Below are 17,500 nucleotides of genomic sequence, written 5' to 3'. Positions count from 1 at the left end.
GGGTCCTCTCAGCGGTATTAAACCGGTAACGCTGGACTATCGTGGACGGGGTTGGGTTAAAGTGTTGCCCCACTATATTCACAAGTTCGTCAAACATTTTGGTGTCCGGCGCAGCTGGGTACGTAAGGCTTCTAATCACCCCAAACGTATGCGGCCCGCAGGCGGTGAGCAATATGACCACCTGGCGCTCGTTTTCAGTGATATTGTTTGCCCGGAAATAGTAACGCATCCCTTGTGTGTACTGGTTCCAGCTTTCCAGCGCAGCATCAAAAACATCCAAACGTCCATACAGAGGCATGGTATAATAGAAAACAACTTCCAACCTGTATCCAACAAAAATCCAGGGAGGTGGCTTCAGCAGTGTAGACAGCTATTCACTTTTACCTTCGTCGCCAGTTTTGTAAGGGCCACGAAGAATCCAGCACGAGTTTTAAGGATACAAAATAATAACGTTTATTTACTATAACAATATATACATAACAGTAGCAGTAACTTCCCTTGCTACCTTCTCCTTCCTGCTGGTTCCTGAACTGGCCAGCTTATTTATACTAGGAGTTTCTCCGCCCCCCTCATTGGGGAAGTTCATACTCCCATAGGATTGTGGGATAGTCATTAGTCCCCAGCCAATCGTAAGTAGGCAGGTTATAACAGTACTATTATTGCAAATACAATAGAATTTTACATTAATTATTTGTACAATCGATGTGATAGTAAGATAACCCTTGACTACATATCTGATGATAATGCACACAAACTAAATCTGGTGTATAATTTCCTTTCATCATAGTTTACACCAACCGACAATGCTGTGAAGGAGTTTAAAATTACTGGAAATACATATGGCAAGTTCACCATTTTTGAAAGTTGGTTGATTTGCAACACGACCCTGGACCGTGAAGAACAAGAAATTTACACGTTACAGGTAAGCAGAAAGTAGAAGAAAATTCCAATTGGTGTAACATTGGCTTATGTCACTGAGGATGCAAAAATATAAGTTGATGCGGACAAACTAAGAATCCTTGGGAATGTGGCCACCAAATTACATTCTGGGCCCAACCCTTGCTCCACATCCGTTATTCACCTGAGGAAGGAGCAGCGCTCCGAAAGCTAGTGACATCGAAACAAACCTGTTGGACTTTAACCTGGTGTTGTAAGACTTCTTACTGTGCACATCCGTTAAAGCCTGGCTCAAAGAAGAGAAGGGTTGGCTACTGCTTGCTGGCACAGATTCACCACTCTTTGGGTGAAGAAATTTCACCTCATCTCAGTCCTAAATGGTTTACCCCATATCCTCAGACAATGACACCTGGGGCGGGATTCTCCGACCCCCCGCCGGGTTGGGGAATCGCCGGGGGCTGACGTGAATCCCGCCCCCGCCGGTTGCTGAATTCTCCGGCACCGGAAATTCGGCGGGGGTGGGAATCGCGCTGCGCTGGTCGGCGGGCACCCCCCCGGCGATTCTCCGGCCCGCGATGGGCCGAAATCCCGCTGCTGGAATGCCTGTCCTGCCGGAGAGGATCAAACCACCTCTCTTCCCAGCGAGACTAGGCAGCGTGGGCAGGCTCCGGGGTCCTGGGGGAGGGGGGGTGCGGGGGGCGCAGGGCGATCTGGCCCTAGGGTGTGCCCCCACGGTGGCCTGGCCCAGCGATCCGCGGGCGGGCCTGTGCCGTGGGGGCACTCTTTTCCCTCAGCCTCGGCTACAGTCTTCACCATGGCCGACGCGGAAGAGACCCCCCCCTGCGCATGCGCGGGGATGACATCAGCATTCGCTGACGCTCCCGCGCATGCGCGGACCTCCGCCGCCTAGCGAAGTCCTTTCGGCCCCGGCTGGCGTGGCGCCAAAGGCCTTTTCCGCCGGCTGGTGGCGCACCAACCACTCCGGTGCGGCGCTAACCCGTCAAGGTGAGGGCTTGGCCCCTAAAGGTGCGGAGAAATACGCACCTTTGGGGCGGCCCGACGCCGGAGTGGTTCACGCCACTCCATCCTGCCGGGACCCCCCGCCTCGCCGGGTAGGGGAGAATCCCACCTCTGGTTCTGGACTCCACTGCCATCAGGAACATCTTTACTGCATTTACCCTGTCTAGCCCTGTTTGAATTTTATAGGTTTCTAAGAGATCCCCATCAGTCTTCTAAACACCAGTGAATATAATCCTAACCGACTCAATCTCTCCTCGTGGCATAGTGGTTAGCACTGCTGCCTCACAGCAGCAGGGGCACCTGTTCAATTCCGGCCTTGGGTGATTGTCTGTGTGGAGTTTGTACGTAGGTTTCCTCTGGGTACTCTGGTTTCCTCCCACAGTCCAAAGATGTGTAGGTTAGGTGGATTGGCCATGCTAAATTGCCTTTTAGTGTCCAAAAGGTTATGTAGGGTTGCTGGGTTATGAGGATAGGTTGGGGCATTGGCCTAGGTAGTGTGCTCTTTCAGAGGGTTGGTGCAGCCCCATAGGGCTGAATGACCTCTTTCTGCACTGTAGGATTCTATGATTCATAAGTCAGTCCTGCCATCCCTGGAACCGTCTGGTGGACCTTTGCTGCACTCCCTCCATAGCAATTCCTCATTCCTCAGATAAGGAGACCGAAACTGCACATAATAGTCCAGGTATAGTCTCACCAACGCCCTGTATAGCTGCAACTGTTAGCTGTCTGAACCTGGTGCTGCTGGGACTACAGAGCTGATGGCCATCTGATTGGCTGGCAGCTGTCTAAGGTGGGTCTGTCTCTCAAAATAGGGCTGATATCTCGCTTTCAAGCAAGTAATGCTTTAAGCATCCCTGATTTTGTACTCGAATCTTCTTGCTGTGAAGGGAAACATATCATTTGCTTTCTTTGCCACCTGCTGCACCTGAATGCTTACTTTCAGCGACTGGTGTATGAGGACACCCAACTCTCGCTGCACACTCCCTGCTCTTAATCTATAGCCATTCAGATAATCTGCCTTACTGTTTTTGTTACCAAAGTGGATAACCGTACATTTATCCACATTATATTGCGTTTGCTATGCATTTCCCCACTCACTCAACTTGTCCAAATCACACTGAAGTAGCTTAGTAGCCTCCTCACAGCTCACCTTTCCACCCAGGTTTGTGTCATCTGAAAAGTTGGAGATAATACATTTAGTTCCCTCACCTAAATCATTAATATATATTGTGGGGCAGCACGGTGGCACAGTGGTTAGCACTGCAGTCTCACGGCGCTGAGGTCCCAGGTTTGATCCGACTCTGGGTCACTGTCCTTGTGGAGTTTGCCCATTCTCCCCGTGTTTGTATGGGTTTTGCCCCCACAACACAAAGATGTGCAAGATAGGTGGATTGGATATGCTAAATTGCCCCTTAATTGGAAAAAATGAATTGGGTACTCTAAATTTAAAAAAAAATTAATATACATTGTGAGTAGCTGGGATCTTAGCACTGATTCCTGCAGTACCCCACTAATCACTGTCTGCCTCTTGGAAAAAGACCTGTTCCTACACATTGTTTCCTGTCCATCAACTAGATTTCTATCCATCTCAATACACTACGCCCAGTCCCATGCGCTTTAGTTTTACACGCTAATCTCTTATGTAAACATTGTCGAAAGCCTTCTGAAAATCCAAATTAACCAGACCCCCCAATCTCCCCCTTATCACTTCTACCAGATACATCTTTGAAGAATTCCAGTAGATTTGTCAAGCATTATTTCCATTTTGTAAATCCAAGCTGACTGTCTGATCCTGCCCCATTTCTCCAAGTGCTCTCCTATGGACTCCAGCATTTTCCCCGCTACTGACATCAAGCTTACTGGTCTATAATTCCCTGTTTTCTCTCTACCTCTCTTTTCAAATTAGCTACCCTCCATTCCATAAGAATTGTTCAAGGCTATGAGCCAAGTGCAAATGGGATTAGGTAGGTGAGGTGTTTTTTGTGTTGGTGCAGACTCGATGAGTTGAAGGGCCTCTTCTGCACAGTATTTTCTGTGATCCTGTGGTTCTGTTCCCGAGTATGTAGATTATTGGAAGATGAACACCAATGCACCCACTATTTCTAGGGTCACTTCCTTAAGTACTCTGGGATGTAGATTTTCAGGCCCTGGGGATTTATCTGCCTTCAATCCTATCAATTTCCCCAACACCATTTCTTTACTAATACTAATTTCCTTCAGTTCCTCCCTCTCACCGAACACTGTGTTCCCCAACATTTCAGGTGCATTATTTGTGTCCTCCTTTGTGAAGACAGAACCAAAGTATGTATTTAGTGGGTCAGTCATTTCTTTGTTCCTCATTATAAATTCCCCAGTTTCTGACTATAAAGGACCTGTCATAATATACACCAGTATATCATGGTGCAGACACACACTGATGGACAAACAGTGGGACCAATCAACACACACAACACTGCAGCCAATCACCAGTTAGAGCACACGCACTATAAAGACAGGGGGCATCAGAGTACCTGCTCATTCGAGTTGCAGCTAGCTAGGAGGACAGAGCTCACAGCCTGTAACACAGACATTCACCATGTGCTGAGTGCATCGACTGGTTAGGACAAGGTAAACGTCTTTAGTTAAAGCTAGTACTGTGTTAACCCACAGTCAGAGTATGTTAAACAGTTAATGATTCAATAAAATAGTGTTGCACTATTTCAAGTGTTGGTGACCTGTATGTGTTCCACGGATCCAGAACACCCAACACATCAGGACCTACATTTGTCTTCACCAATCTTTTTCCCTACACATACCTATAAACACTTCCACAGTCAGTTTTTATGTTCCCTGCAAGTTTACTCTTGATCACTATTTTCTCCTTCTTAATCGATCTCTTTGACATCCTTTGCTGTTCTAAACTGTCCCCAATCCTCAAATCTGCTGTTACTTCTGGCCGAATTTTATGTCTTTCCTTGTATCTAATACTATCTCTAATTTCCCTAGTGAACCATGGTTTGGCCACCATTCCCATTTTATTTTTGTGCCGACTGGAATGAACAATTGTTGCAGTTCACCAAAGAGTTCTTTGAATATTTGCCATTGCTTAAGTAATGTTCCCCAATCCATCATTGCCAACTCATGCCGCAAACCATTGTAGTTTCCTTGATTTAGATTTAGCACCCTCGTCTCAGAATCAACTACTGCACTCTGCATCTCTTTAAAAATAAATTTAGAGTACCAATTCATTTAATTTTTCCCAATTAAGGGGCAATTTAGTGTGGCCAATCCACCTACCCTGCACATCTTTAGGTTGTAGGGGCGAAACCCACGCAAACACGGGGAGAATGTGCAAATTCCACATGTACAGTGACCCAGGGCCGGGATCGAACCTGGGACCTCGGCGCCGTGAGGCAGCAGTGCTAACCACTAGGCCACCGTGCTGCCCCGGCACTCTCCACCTTGATGAAACATTCTATCATATTTTAATCGCTCATCCCCAAGGGGTCTTGCACAACTGGATTGCCAGTTATTCCTTTCTCATTACACAATACCTAGTATAGCATGGCCTGTTCTCCAGTTGGTTCCTCAACATATTGGTCCAAAAAACCATCCCGTACGCACTCCAGGAATTCTTCCTCTACAATATGGTTACTAATTTGATTTGCCCAATCCAAATGCTGGTTAAAGTCACCCATAATTACAGATGTTCCTTTATCGCATCTGTCTCTAATTGCTAATTTTAATGCCATCCTCAACATCACTACTACAGTTTAGAGGTCGCTACGCAACCCCCACTAATGTTTTTTCCCCTTTGGGTTTCTCAGCTCTACCCATACAGGTTCCACATTATCAGAGCGAATATCCTTCCTGACTATTGTGTTCATTTCCTCTTTAAACACCACTGTTTACAGCATTACCTTTTCCTTTATGTTTGTTCTTTCTAAATGCTGAATACCCCTGGATGTTCAATTCCAGCCTGTACATGGTGCAGCCATGTCTCTGTAATCCTGACTATCAAATGCATTTACATCTATTTGTGCGATTAATTCATCCACTTTATTGCAAATGTTCTGTGCATTAAGGCACAAAGTCTTCAGGTTTGTGTTTTGAACATTATTTTTCACTGTGGCCCTGTTTGATTCTGGCACTTGATTTCTCTAGCTTTCATTTTTCTTATTCCCCTTTCTGTATATTGTTCATGTCCTTATTTCCCCCTTCTCTGACTCCTTGCATAGGTTCCCATCTCCTGCCATTTTGGTTTAAACGCTCCCCAACCACTCTAGCAAATATCCCCTCTTGGACATCTGTACACCTTTAGGACATTTAGGGGACATCTTTATACATCTGTAAATATTTTGCCAATAAATTATGATTTGAAGTGCAGTAAGTGCCATTATGTATAGATTAATCATGCAGATGCAGAAAGCAGTTAAGAAGACAAATAGTACACTAGCTTTCATTGCAAGATGACTTGAGTACATGACCTGTACAGGGCCTTGGTGAGACCACATCTGGGGCGGGATTCTCCGTCCCGCTGCACCCGATTTCTGGTGTGGCGTGCCCTGGGATTCTCCGTCTCGCCGGCCGGCCAATGGGTTTCCCCATTGTGACCAGCCCCACCCCGTCAGGAAATCCCTGGGCTGCCGGCATAATGGAGAATCCCGACAGCGGAGAATCCAGCCCCTGGTCTCTTAACTCTTTCTGCACCTGCATGATTATTCCAAACATAATGGCATTTACTGCACTCCAAATCATAATTTATTGGGCAAAATATTTACAGGTGTGTAATTAAGTACTCCAGACCACATCTGGAGTATTGTGGGCAGTTTTACTCTCGTTACTTAAGAAAAGATACACTTGCTATAGAGTGAGTGCAGAAAAGGTTCACCAGATTGATTCTTGGGATGGCTGGATTGCTGTAAGAGGAGAGAGTCAGTTGACTCGGCCTGTTTTCACTGGAGTTTAGAAGAATCAGAGGGCATCTCATTGAAATATATAAAATTCTGACATGGTTGGGCAGACTGGATGAGGATGAAGTTTCCCACATCAGTTGGGTGGTTGGGGGTGGGGGTTGCGGGAGTCTACAGCAAAGGATCACAATCTCAGGATATGGGGTAGGCCATTGAGGACTGAGGTGAGGAGAAATTTATTTACTCAGAGTGTGGTGAACCTATAGAATTCTTTACCACAGAAGGCTGTGGAGGCCAATTCTCTAAGTATATTTTAAAAAGAAATAGATATATTTTTGGACGCTAAAGATGTCACATTGAATGGCGGAACGGGCTCGATGGTCTGAACAGCCAACTCCTGCACCTATTTTCCATGTTTTTATATAAGTTTCTGGAGAAACTATTTTGCACACTATTCACATGATTGCATTTAAGAAATTTAAGGAGAAGGGGGTTGGAATTTTAACCTGAAAAACAGCAGGGTCTGGGTCTGACTGGTTATCCTGATCCAAAGCCACGTCTAATCTTCCCATTTCCAACTGTAACTAATGCCAGCAGGCAGACAACTCACTCCAACCTTTTATGTGATAATGAGGCTGCAAACCGCATGGGCTGGGATATTCCGGTCCTGCTGTTCTGTGCTCCCCTGTGGTGGGCCATTGAAATCCCTGTGGACTTTGGTGGAACCGGAATATCCCACAGTGCACCTTGTACACAGTACACACCGCTGCCATTGTATATCATTGGTGGACAGAATGAATGTTTGAGACAGTGGAAGCGTTCTAATCATGTGGCTGTTGTGTCCTGAATGGTGTTGCATGTCTTGTGTGTTATTGGAGTTGCACTCATCCACTCATCCAGACAAGTAGGAAGTATTCCATTACATTCCTGCCCTGTGCCTTGTAGATGGTGGAGAGATACTGGGGAGGCAAGAGGTGGGTTCCTCTGAACAGCCTCTGACCTGTAGCCGCATTATTTATATGGTTGGTCCTGTACATTATCTGGTCAATGGTAAAGGGGGATTCCACAATGCTAATGCCATCGAACCTCAAGGGGAGATGATTAGATTCTGTCTTGTTGGAGGTGATAGTTGTTTGGCACTTGTGTGACATGAATGCCACTAGCCACTTATCATCCCAAGTCTGAACATTGCCTAGGTCTTAATGCCCATGGACATAAACTGCTTCAGTACCTGAAGAATTGTGAATGGTGCTGAACATTGTGTAATCACCACCAAACACCTCCACTTCTGATCATGTAATGGAGGGAAGGTCATTGATTAAGGTAGTTGGGCCTAGGACACAACTCTGAGGCACTCTTGCAGTGCTGTCCCAGTGCTGAGGTGATTAGTTTTGAACAACCACAGCTGTCTTCCTTTAGGCTGGGTGTGTATATATATATAGTTAAAACTTTAAGATGGATCTAGAAGCAGAACAACATGTTCTGATACATATAATTTTAAAAGTAGGAGGCAAAGTTGATAAAACAGTAAAAAATGTGGTCCTAGATATTCCAAATATAGAGCAGGGGAATAGAACTAATTGGACAGCTTTCCAAGCCACTTAATGCTGGTGTGTGACATATTTGAATGGCCTTCCTTTAAGCTTTTATCGATTGGTAAATAGAAGGATTTACCTTTGTAAATCATTGTTGTCTTTGATTTATTTGTTTTTAGATAGAAGGCGTAAATGAAATTGGAGACACAATTGAAGGACCTGAAAGTGTGAATATTGTAGTTGTTGATATAAATGATAATCCACCTACATTCGAAAAAGAAGAATATATGGGAGTCGTGCGCCAGAATTCCAGGCCTGGTATGTAACATGTTGATAACTTAAGGTACAACCATAAATTCTGAAAACACCACTCCGCTGTTGAGAGAGATGGGGCAGCGAATCCCAAATCCAGTTCTGAATGATGAGGTAAGGTCATTGGTATCCGTCAGAAAGGTCAGTTTATGACGAGCTCTAAAGAGAGATGAATCATACTGAATATCATAACTCTACGCAAATGGGCAGTGGGATGGATCAACATTTGCCGCAGGATGCACTGGGTCTTTCGTGAGACTTCTGTGCAACTCACAGGAGTTGCGAAAGTTGCACTGAAACATAATGGTGGGTATTACAAGAGACTTTAGAACTTTGATAAACCCCTGCATGCTGATAATGGAGGATTCCACAATGGTAATGCCATTGAATATCAAGGTGGATATTCATGCCTCAGGGGACCCTAGGCATGCCAAGTTGATGGCGCTGCTGCTTCAGTGGGAGGGTAAGGGCGGGGGGGGGGGGGGGGGTGGGGTTGCGGATTGGGGAAGAAGGAAATCCCATCAAACCTCCCCCATAAGAAACAGTTAGTTGATTGATGGCAGAATCTTGCTGGAATGATCCACCACGGTCGCACTCTGGAACTGATTGGGATACCGATCCCAAAGTTTTTATTTCAGGAGCTAATAAAGATAATGGTGTTTGGGCCATGTTCTTTGATGCTGTGCTTGGATGGAACCTTCTGGTTCTTGTTCTGGTAGTCGGTGTTAGAACTTCAAAATGTGCATAAGTTGCAATTGTCTAATTGCTCCAGCACTCAGCTCTTGCTTTCGGGACTGACAAATCAGAGTGACAAATCACGACGTAATTGACATGATTATTACATGTTTTACTTTGTAATGGTTCTGTAAGTTCAGCATCTTTCAAATGCTTCAATTCACTTGTTTGCTTGCCTGAAAGTAGAATCTGCAATGAATCTGGTGAGATTTCCTTCAAAATATCCTCAATGTGTTGCAAAATGAAAGGTGAGCAAAGTGCAGCCAGAGTCTTTTCATAGTCTAGTCTACTAATTTAGAAATAGAATCATGGAATAACTACAGCATGGAAGGAGACCATTCACCCCATCCTGCCTGTGCCAGCTGTCTGTAAGAACTATTTAGCTATTTGAAGTCCCCTGTCTTTTCCCTGTAGCCCTACAATTAGCTCCTTTGATAAGGCACAATTAAATCTGCTTCCACCATACTCTCCAACAATGCATTCCTGATCTTAACCACTCGCTGTGTAGAAAACATTTCCTCATGTCTTCCCCAGTACTTTTGCCAATCACCTTACCTCGGTGTGCACAGTTTCTGGACTCTTCTGCCAACAGAGACATCTTCCTCCTATCTACTCTGTGATCCCTCATGATTTTGAAAACCTCTATTAAATCTCACCTTAAACCTTTCTCGAAAGGGAACAGCCCAGCTTCATCAATTTACCATTGTAACTGAAGTCTCTCATCCCTAAAGCCAGTTTCATAATCTCTTCTATATTCCGTCCAATGCCTTCACATCCTCCCTAAAGTGTGGTGGCCAAAATTGGACACACTGCTCCAATATTTTACAAATATTCACAATAACCAGGGGCTGGTTTAGCACAGGGCTAAATCGCTAGCTTTGAAAGCAGACCAAGGCAGGCCAGCAGCACGGTTCAATTCCCGTACCAGCCTCACTGGACAGGCGCCGGAATGTGGCGACTAGGGGCTTTTCACAGTAACTTCATTTGAAGCCTACTTGTGACAATAAGCGATTTTCATTTCATTTTCACTTCAATAACCTCCCTGCTTTTGTATTTCTATGCCTCTGTTTATAAAGTCCTATAGGCCTTAATGATCACTTTCGCAACCTGCCCGGCCACCTTTAACAATTTATGCATATTAGCCCTATGTCCTTCTGCTCCGGCAATCCCTTTACCATTGTGTCCTTTACTTTACATTGCCTGTACTTTGCTTTCCATCTAAAATATCTCACTTCACACTTCTTTGCGTTAAACGTCCTCTGCCATGTTTGTGGCTAATCCACCAAACTATCACTAACCTTTTCATACTTCACATGTGATATTGTCAATAGTTTTCCTTTCTCAGATCATCCTTCCCTCAAAAAAACAATCAATTTTTGACACGTCTGCAACTGAAAACTACCGCAAAATTTTCCAACCTCCCCTTCTTGTCCTTGAGCATGTTATTTTTTCCCAAATCCATAGCTGGTTTTATGTGAGTAAGGACCATTCGCAACCTCAGCGTGTGTTTGACCCTAAGTTGCTGACAGCAGATCCAGATCATAATCAAGATTGTCTATTTCCGCCCCTGGAATAACCGATGATTCTAACTTTCCCTCAGCTCATCTGTTGCTGAAATCTTCATCATAATCTCTAGATTTGAATATTCCAATCCACACCTGGTTGGCCTCTTATCTTCCACCCTTTATAAACTTGTGCTCATAATAACCTTTTCTGCACATATCTTAACTTGCTCCAAATCTCATTCACCCATCATCCCTTTACTCGCTGACCTTCACGGTCTCCCTGTCTGACAACACCTCAATTTTAAGAACCTTTTCCCTGTTTCCAATTCCCTACATTGTTCCTCTCTTCCCTATCTGTGTAGCCTCATCAGCCCCAAATCTGCCAAGGTTCCTGCACCCCTTCAATTCTGCCTCTCATGCATCCCTAATTTTAATCACTCCACTTTGATGTCTGTGTTTTCAGCTGCCTAGGTCCTAAGTCCTGGAATTCCCTTCTAACTCTTTCTACTCTTTTCAGATATTCTTAAAATCTATCCCTTCCATCAAACATTTGGGCATGTTACCTGATTTCTCCTTCAATGCCTTGTTGTCAAAAATGCTTTTACCATTGTTGAGCATGTTGGGAAATTTTTATGACAATAAGTGTGCTATAAGTTGTTATTGTACTAGATAGATGCTTGATAAAGAAGGGAGTGAGCATAACATTGGGATTAGACTTCACAAATGTGTCCTGTCTTGGGGAGCCACCTCCATTGGCCATGCATGCCAACAACATCCATTGGCCATGCACATCATCAAATTGCAAACCTGGTGCCCACCATAAACTATTCAGACTCTCACATGATGAATGGCCACTTGGGACAAGATATTAATCAGATCACCAGCATCTGCGAAGCTGTTCAAAGTGGAGTTTTCAACGGGGTCAGGGAAGTAACATTTACATGTTTAGAAAGTTTAAAAAAAATCTTTTTTCTATTTACAGGAAAGCCTTTCATGCGTGTAAATGCCATCGATTTGGATGACCCTAAAACTCCTAATGGTAAAATTAAGTACAGCATCTCACAACAGATACCAATCAGTCACAATGCTGTGTACTTCCAGATTGATAATGAAACTGGGGCAATCTCCACCACTGAAACTGGTATGTTGACCATAAGGTGAAGCATTTCTTCAACTAACATGGCAATTTAAACCATAGGACACTTGTCTAGATCATCAATTTTGTGAACCCATCTTTACACTTAAATGTAGGCACTTACAAAAGATATCAGAATGTATTTACTGTGCCATCTCATTTGAAATGTGAATGTTATTAAAGTACCATATTAGTGAAATAAAGTCATGTCATGACATGGTGTAAAGTACAATTGATGAAAACTGTGTTAATTATTGCCTGAACCACTGTAATTAGAAGTTCCTCTGGTTGATCTACTGTAGATCACAGGTAGTGAAATACGTAAGGGTAGAAATGAATCTTGGGCAATAGTGCAAAATGGGTGGTATCCCATCCATCGCCTGTTATGCACCCTTCCAGATAGTCAGTAGTGCCACCCATGACTCAGTTGCCTCTGAGTCAGAAGGTTGTCGGTTTGAGTCTGATTTCAGAGACTTGAGTCCAAAAATCTAGGCTGACACCCCTGTGGAGTATTGAGGGAGTGCTGCCTTGTTGGAGGTTGCATGTTAAACTGAGGCCTGCCTTCTCAGTTGGACATACACAATCCCATGGCATTATTTCAAAGAAACACAGAGCATTTGTCCCCTGTTGTTCTGGTCATTATTTATCCTTTAATCAACATCCCCTAAATACAGATCAATCTGTCGTTACATTCTGTTCTTGGACACTTGCTATTTGTACATTGGCTGCTGCATTTCCCATATGACTACAGTGATTGCATTTCAAAAACGTACTCAATTGGCTGTAAAATACTTTGGGACTCACTGAGGTTGCAGAAGGATGTAATTTTTTTCAATATAACTAAGTATCAGTCAGATGAACAACGGATGGCTGTAATCTGCACACATAGAGGGTGGAATCCTACCACAATTTGGCAAAGTTTCAGGCTCAGACAGAAAGCTGGTGTGTAACTCTCCAGTTGCACATAAATTTTCTCATGAAATCTTGAGTCTCTTAGACAAAACAAAATTGAATGGCATGGTTTGCGGCATCACTCTGGTGGGGTGGGGCATCACAGAGACTACAATCGGCTCCAAAGAGATTGGGCGCCATCTTTAAAGGGCACCCCAATCAGTGCTGCTGCCTAATGACCCCCAGCCCCATCACGGAGGTATCGGGGCTCCCCCTTACCCACCCACCGACAATCCTTGCCACCATTTTGCTCCCCCACCCACATCCACCGCTGGCATTGAGCCCACCCACCAACACCTCAGAAGTGTAGCTGGTATTCCCCCACAGGACACATCAATGCAACCCCCCCCCAATAGTGCCCCCACTAAGGCCCGCCCTGACACTGCCCCCAGCACTGCCCCCAGCACAGGTTGGCACTGCCAGGTTGACACTACCAGGCTGGCACCATACCCACCTCGCAGTGCACATTTGTCTGTGCTGACTGGTGCCAGGGGGCAATGCCAGGCAATATTCTGGGCATGTCCCTCTCCCTTCTGGGAACTATACTTATCTCTGCCTCCATGGAGGGATCCGCTCGACTACCTCATTTCTGTCCAAACCTGTTGTAAACTCACGCTGGCGAGATGTGAATTTTAATGAGGGAGGATCATTTGGTTGGGAAGGGGACGCTAATGATATTTTAATCAATACAAATGCATTAAAATGAGGTTCACGCCCCTTGTGACATGAATCTCCTGATGTCGCCAGCAAGGGGTGGGGAAAATCAGGACGTCACCTGAGGCCCTCCACCGATGCTCCGCTCCCGATGGGCCGCGTCTCCAACGGCGCGATCGCGTGTGCTCACAATGTTCAGGGACCTCGTGTGGCGGCTGCGGACTGAGACCAGCGCCACCACAATTGGCGGGGGGGGGGGGAGCCGTTCCGATGCCATGGTGGGTTTCGGGCGGGGGCTGGGGGGTCTGGTGGGGTGTGGTCCTGGGCTGGCGAGGCTGGTTACAGGGGTGCAGTTTTTGGCAGGCCGGGTACGTGCCCGGCCAGCGTCATGTTGCATGGCGCCGCCGCTGCCGTGCACATGCGCAACCATGGACCCAGCCATTCTCCGGCTGCATCTGCAGGTAAAGCCGGGATTCTTATGCTGGCGGCTGCTAGCCCGCTAGCCCCCCACCAGGTGGAGGATCGGTGCGGGGGCGACACCGACCTTCTGGTCGTAAGACATAGCCGCCAATCGGAGAATCCAGTCCCCGATCTCTTTGGCGAGAATCGTGTGCCCTGGTTCTGGGATGTTCCAGCTGCACCGCTGATCGGACTGATGGTGAATGTGAGCTCAAGATCGCGGCTGGAATTTTCCATTGCAGTGGGAAATCATCAGCATCGCAACAACATTAAATTATTAACTTAAACATCAGCAGGCAGTGTGGAGGCAAAATGTGACATTTTTTTCAAACATGAAATAATTGATTTTATGGTTAAAATTTGTGATACAATTTCAGAATTGTTGATAGTTTTTGTGTCACATTATACGTTAACCTCAATGAAAAAAGAAAAAAATTAACACAAACTGTGGGAGAATCTTTTGGAATAGTTTGTTCCTTAATGGTATCGAGCAATCAAATCTGCTTTTCATTGATTCATACATAATCACGATACCCTCCAAGCCACACAATGTCTTGACTTGGAACTACAATACTATCCCTTCACTATCATGGGACCAAATTTATAGAATCCCTACATGCAGAAGGAGGCCATTTGGCCCATCAAGTCTGCACCGACCCTTTGAATGAGCACTCTGCCCCCCCTAACCCCATAACCTAACCTGAATCTCTCTGGACACTAAGGGATAATTTAGAATGGTCTATCCACCTAACCTGCACATCTTTGGACTGTGGGTGGGAACCGGAGCACCCGGAGGAAATCCACGCAGACACGGGGAGAACGTGCAGACTCCGCACAGACAGTCACTCAAGGCTGGAATTGAACCCGAGCCTCTGGTACTGTGAGGCAGCAGTGCTAACCATTGTGCCACCATGCCGTCCAATCCTGGACTTCCATCCCTAACTGTACTGTGGATGTACTTACACCACATGGATTGCAACGTTTCAAGAAGGCGACTCAGTACCACCTTCCCAAGGGCAATTAACGATGAGCAACAAGTGGTGACCGAGCAAGCGAAGCCCACACCCATGAAAGAACACAAAAATGTCAATTGTAGATTTGGTAACTGCACGTTTAAGGCCTTCATTAAATAAACATTTGTAAAGGCAAAGAATGATACACTGTTTAGATATTGAGTATGTTTGTTTGCAAAAGCACAATACATTATTGTTCCACTAGCAAATTAAATGTTGGGGAAAAGATCCATTCGCATCCTTATATTCCGTTGAAAGAAGAGTTTATTGCCAACCAGTCTTCCATAAAGATGGCATGAAGTGTAATGTTTTATTAAAAAATGCTTTTTTTGTTGCAGGATATCAGTCACTTGATCCTCTAAATGAAAATGCCTACAAGTTAATAGTTAATGCAAAAGATTTGGCTGACTTGTCTCTGGGCTCAAACACAAAAGTAATGATTACTGTAAAGGAGAATCTGTGGAAGTCACCTGGTGAAATAGAAATTATTGAGAATTCTACAGACCCTCATCCCAAGATAATCACACAGGTAAGACTTTCAAGAGCTGAGCATAACATAGAATTTGTTTGTATTTATCTCTAGGTCCAGCTGAAATGCACATTTTGCATAAATGGGTGGGACCTCTATCATAGGTCTCTACCCTTTTTGCAGAATGATTCTCCACTCCGGTGGCAGTGTCCACGCCGTCGTAAACGCCGTTGCTTTTTACGCCGGCGTGAAGGGGCCACTCCCACGTATAATTCTGGCCCCTACAGGGGGCCAGCACGGCTCTGGAGCAGTTCACGCCGCTCCAACTGCAGATACCGGTGTGAACTGTGCGCCGCGGGATCCACGCATGCGCAGTTTCGCCGGCGTCAACGAGGACATGCGCAGCGGCGCCGGTGCCAACACGCGCATGTGCAGTGGCCTCCTTCAACGTGCCGGCCCCGGCGCAACATGGCGCAGGGCGACAGGGGCCGGCGCGTAGGAAAGGAGGCCCCCAGCCACAGAGGCTGGCCCGCAGATCGGTGGGCCCTGATCGCGGGCCAGGCTCCATCGGAGGCCCGGACCCTGCGCGCAGATTTCCCGCCGGCTGCGACCAGGTGTGGGCGGCGCCGGTAGGATTCTTGCCTTTTTAGAGCGGCCGCTCGGCCCACTCGGGCCGGAGAATCGGCGGCCCGGCCGCGTAGAGCAGCCCGCGACCGGCGTCGCACCAAGCGCGCCGGCGGCAATGGCGCCGTTTCTCTGCCGCGGAGAATCGCGTGCCGGCGTCGGGGTGACGTGGCGCGGTTGTGGGGATTCTCCGGCCCGGTGCGGGGCTGGGAGAATCCCACCCCCAATGTCCATGTACTGAAGCATTTTGTCGTGCAGTCAATATTAAAACTGAAATCATTATTGTAATGATATTAGTTCAGGTCTTTCTGATAAGGTAATGGCTGCAATCGAACGGCGATGTCGACTCGGTGAAGCGACGAGGCAGTTAAATTTCGCGAGAGGCCTCTCATGAGATTTGCAATGCTTGGAACGCCTGGTGACTTCTAACGGGATCTCGCGAGACATCGCAATCTGGATCTTGCCCATGCTGGGGGCAATTCTCCCAAGGCCTGGGAATGGATGCCCGCACCTGGGAGATCTTGCCGTGGTGCCGTTTAGCACTGGTCCACACAAACGTGGACAGGTGTAATGGCACTGAAGGAGGGGGCGGTCTCCAAGGCCATCGGAGGCCCCCTGGTGGTCAGGCTCCGGGCAGGGTGGACCCCGGTACTCCAGGGTGCCAGGCTGGCAGTGTCAAGGTGCCCAGCTGCCAGGCTGCCTGTGCCAGGGATCAGGCCAAGGATGCCATGCTCTTATGAGGTGGGGTGAGGGGGGGCTCAAGGACCTTTAACTGGGATGTTGGGGGGGGGGGGGGGTCTGAAGGCTATGGTGGGGATGCTGAGGGGGATCGAGAGATGGAGCGGCATTTTAAAATGGCAGCCTGATCTCTTCCTGCACTGACAAGCTTGTCAGTGTTGAAAATGATGAGCTGAGCTCATCAGTGCAGCCTTGACACGGTGTTCCTCGCCGAGGCCAGATAAACGAGTCCTGTTTGATAGCGGGGTCGTTCTCGGTGCTGCAGGCACCATGAAACACCATGCTAAACGCCACCAAGACGGGACTCTGTTTTTTTTTGAGTATTAAGTCATGCCCAATGATTCATGGCACATGCCATTATTCATGCACAAATCAATAAGCAACCAGAGGCGAGGAAGAGGTGCCCTGTGAATCGTTACAAGGTGCTTCAGAAAAATTGCATCATCCACTTAACCATCCCTCATGACATTTCTACATTTAAATATAACCATCAAACTCACAACAGAAAGTTGTCTAACAATTAACACCTAAGGGCCCTTTTATCAACAAGACAATTAGTGA

The 17,500-nt window shown here is 46.4% G+C and overlaps 1 protein-coding gene across 1 annotated transcript in view; it reads left to right on the top strand.

The window, feature by feature from the left end:
* Positions 1-17,500, top strand: part of cdh17 (cadherin 17, LI cadherin (liver-intestine)) — a 170,470-nt gene that overhangs the window by 54,654 nt on the left and 98,316 nt on the right. The window contains exons 4-7 of the mRNA XM_072468031.1: positions 788-922; positions 8,524-8,662; positions 11,879-12,037; positions 15,447-15,637. Of these exons, the coding sequence (XP_072324132.1) occupies positions 788-922; positions 8,524-8,662; positions 11,879-12,037; positions 15,447-15,637 (624 nt within the window). The remainder of the gene's footprint in view (positions 1-787; positions 923-8,523; positions 8,663-11,878; positions 12,038-15,446; positions 15,638-17,500) is intronic.

Source organism: Scyliorhinus torazame, chromosome 11, assembly GCF_047496885.1.
Source record: "Scyliorhinus torazame isolate Kashiwa2021f chromosome 11, sScyTor2.1, whole genome shotgun sequence".
Lineage (NCBI taxonomy): Eukaryota > Metazoa > Chordata > Chondrichthyes > Carcharhiniformes > Scyliorhinidae > Scyliorhinus > Scyliorhinus torazame.
Note: the sequence above shows the minus strand (reverse complement) of the source record. Positions and strands in the feature narration are given on the sequence as shown.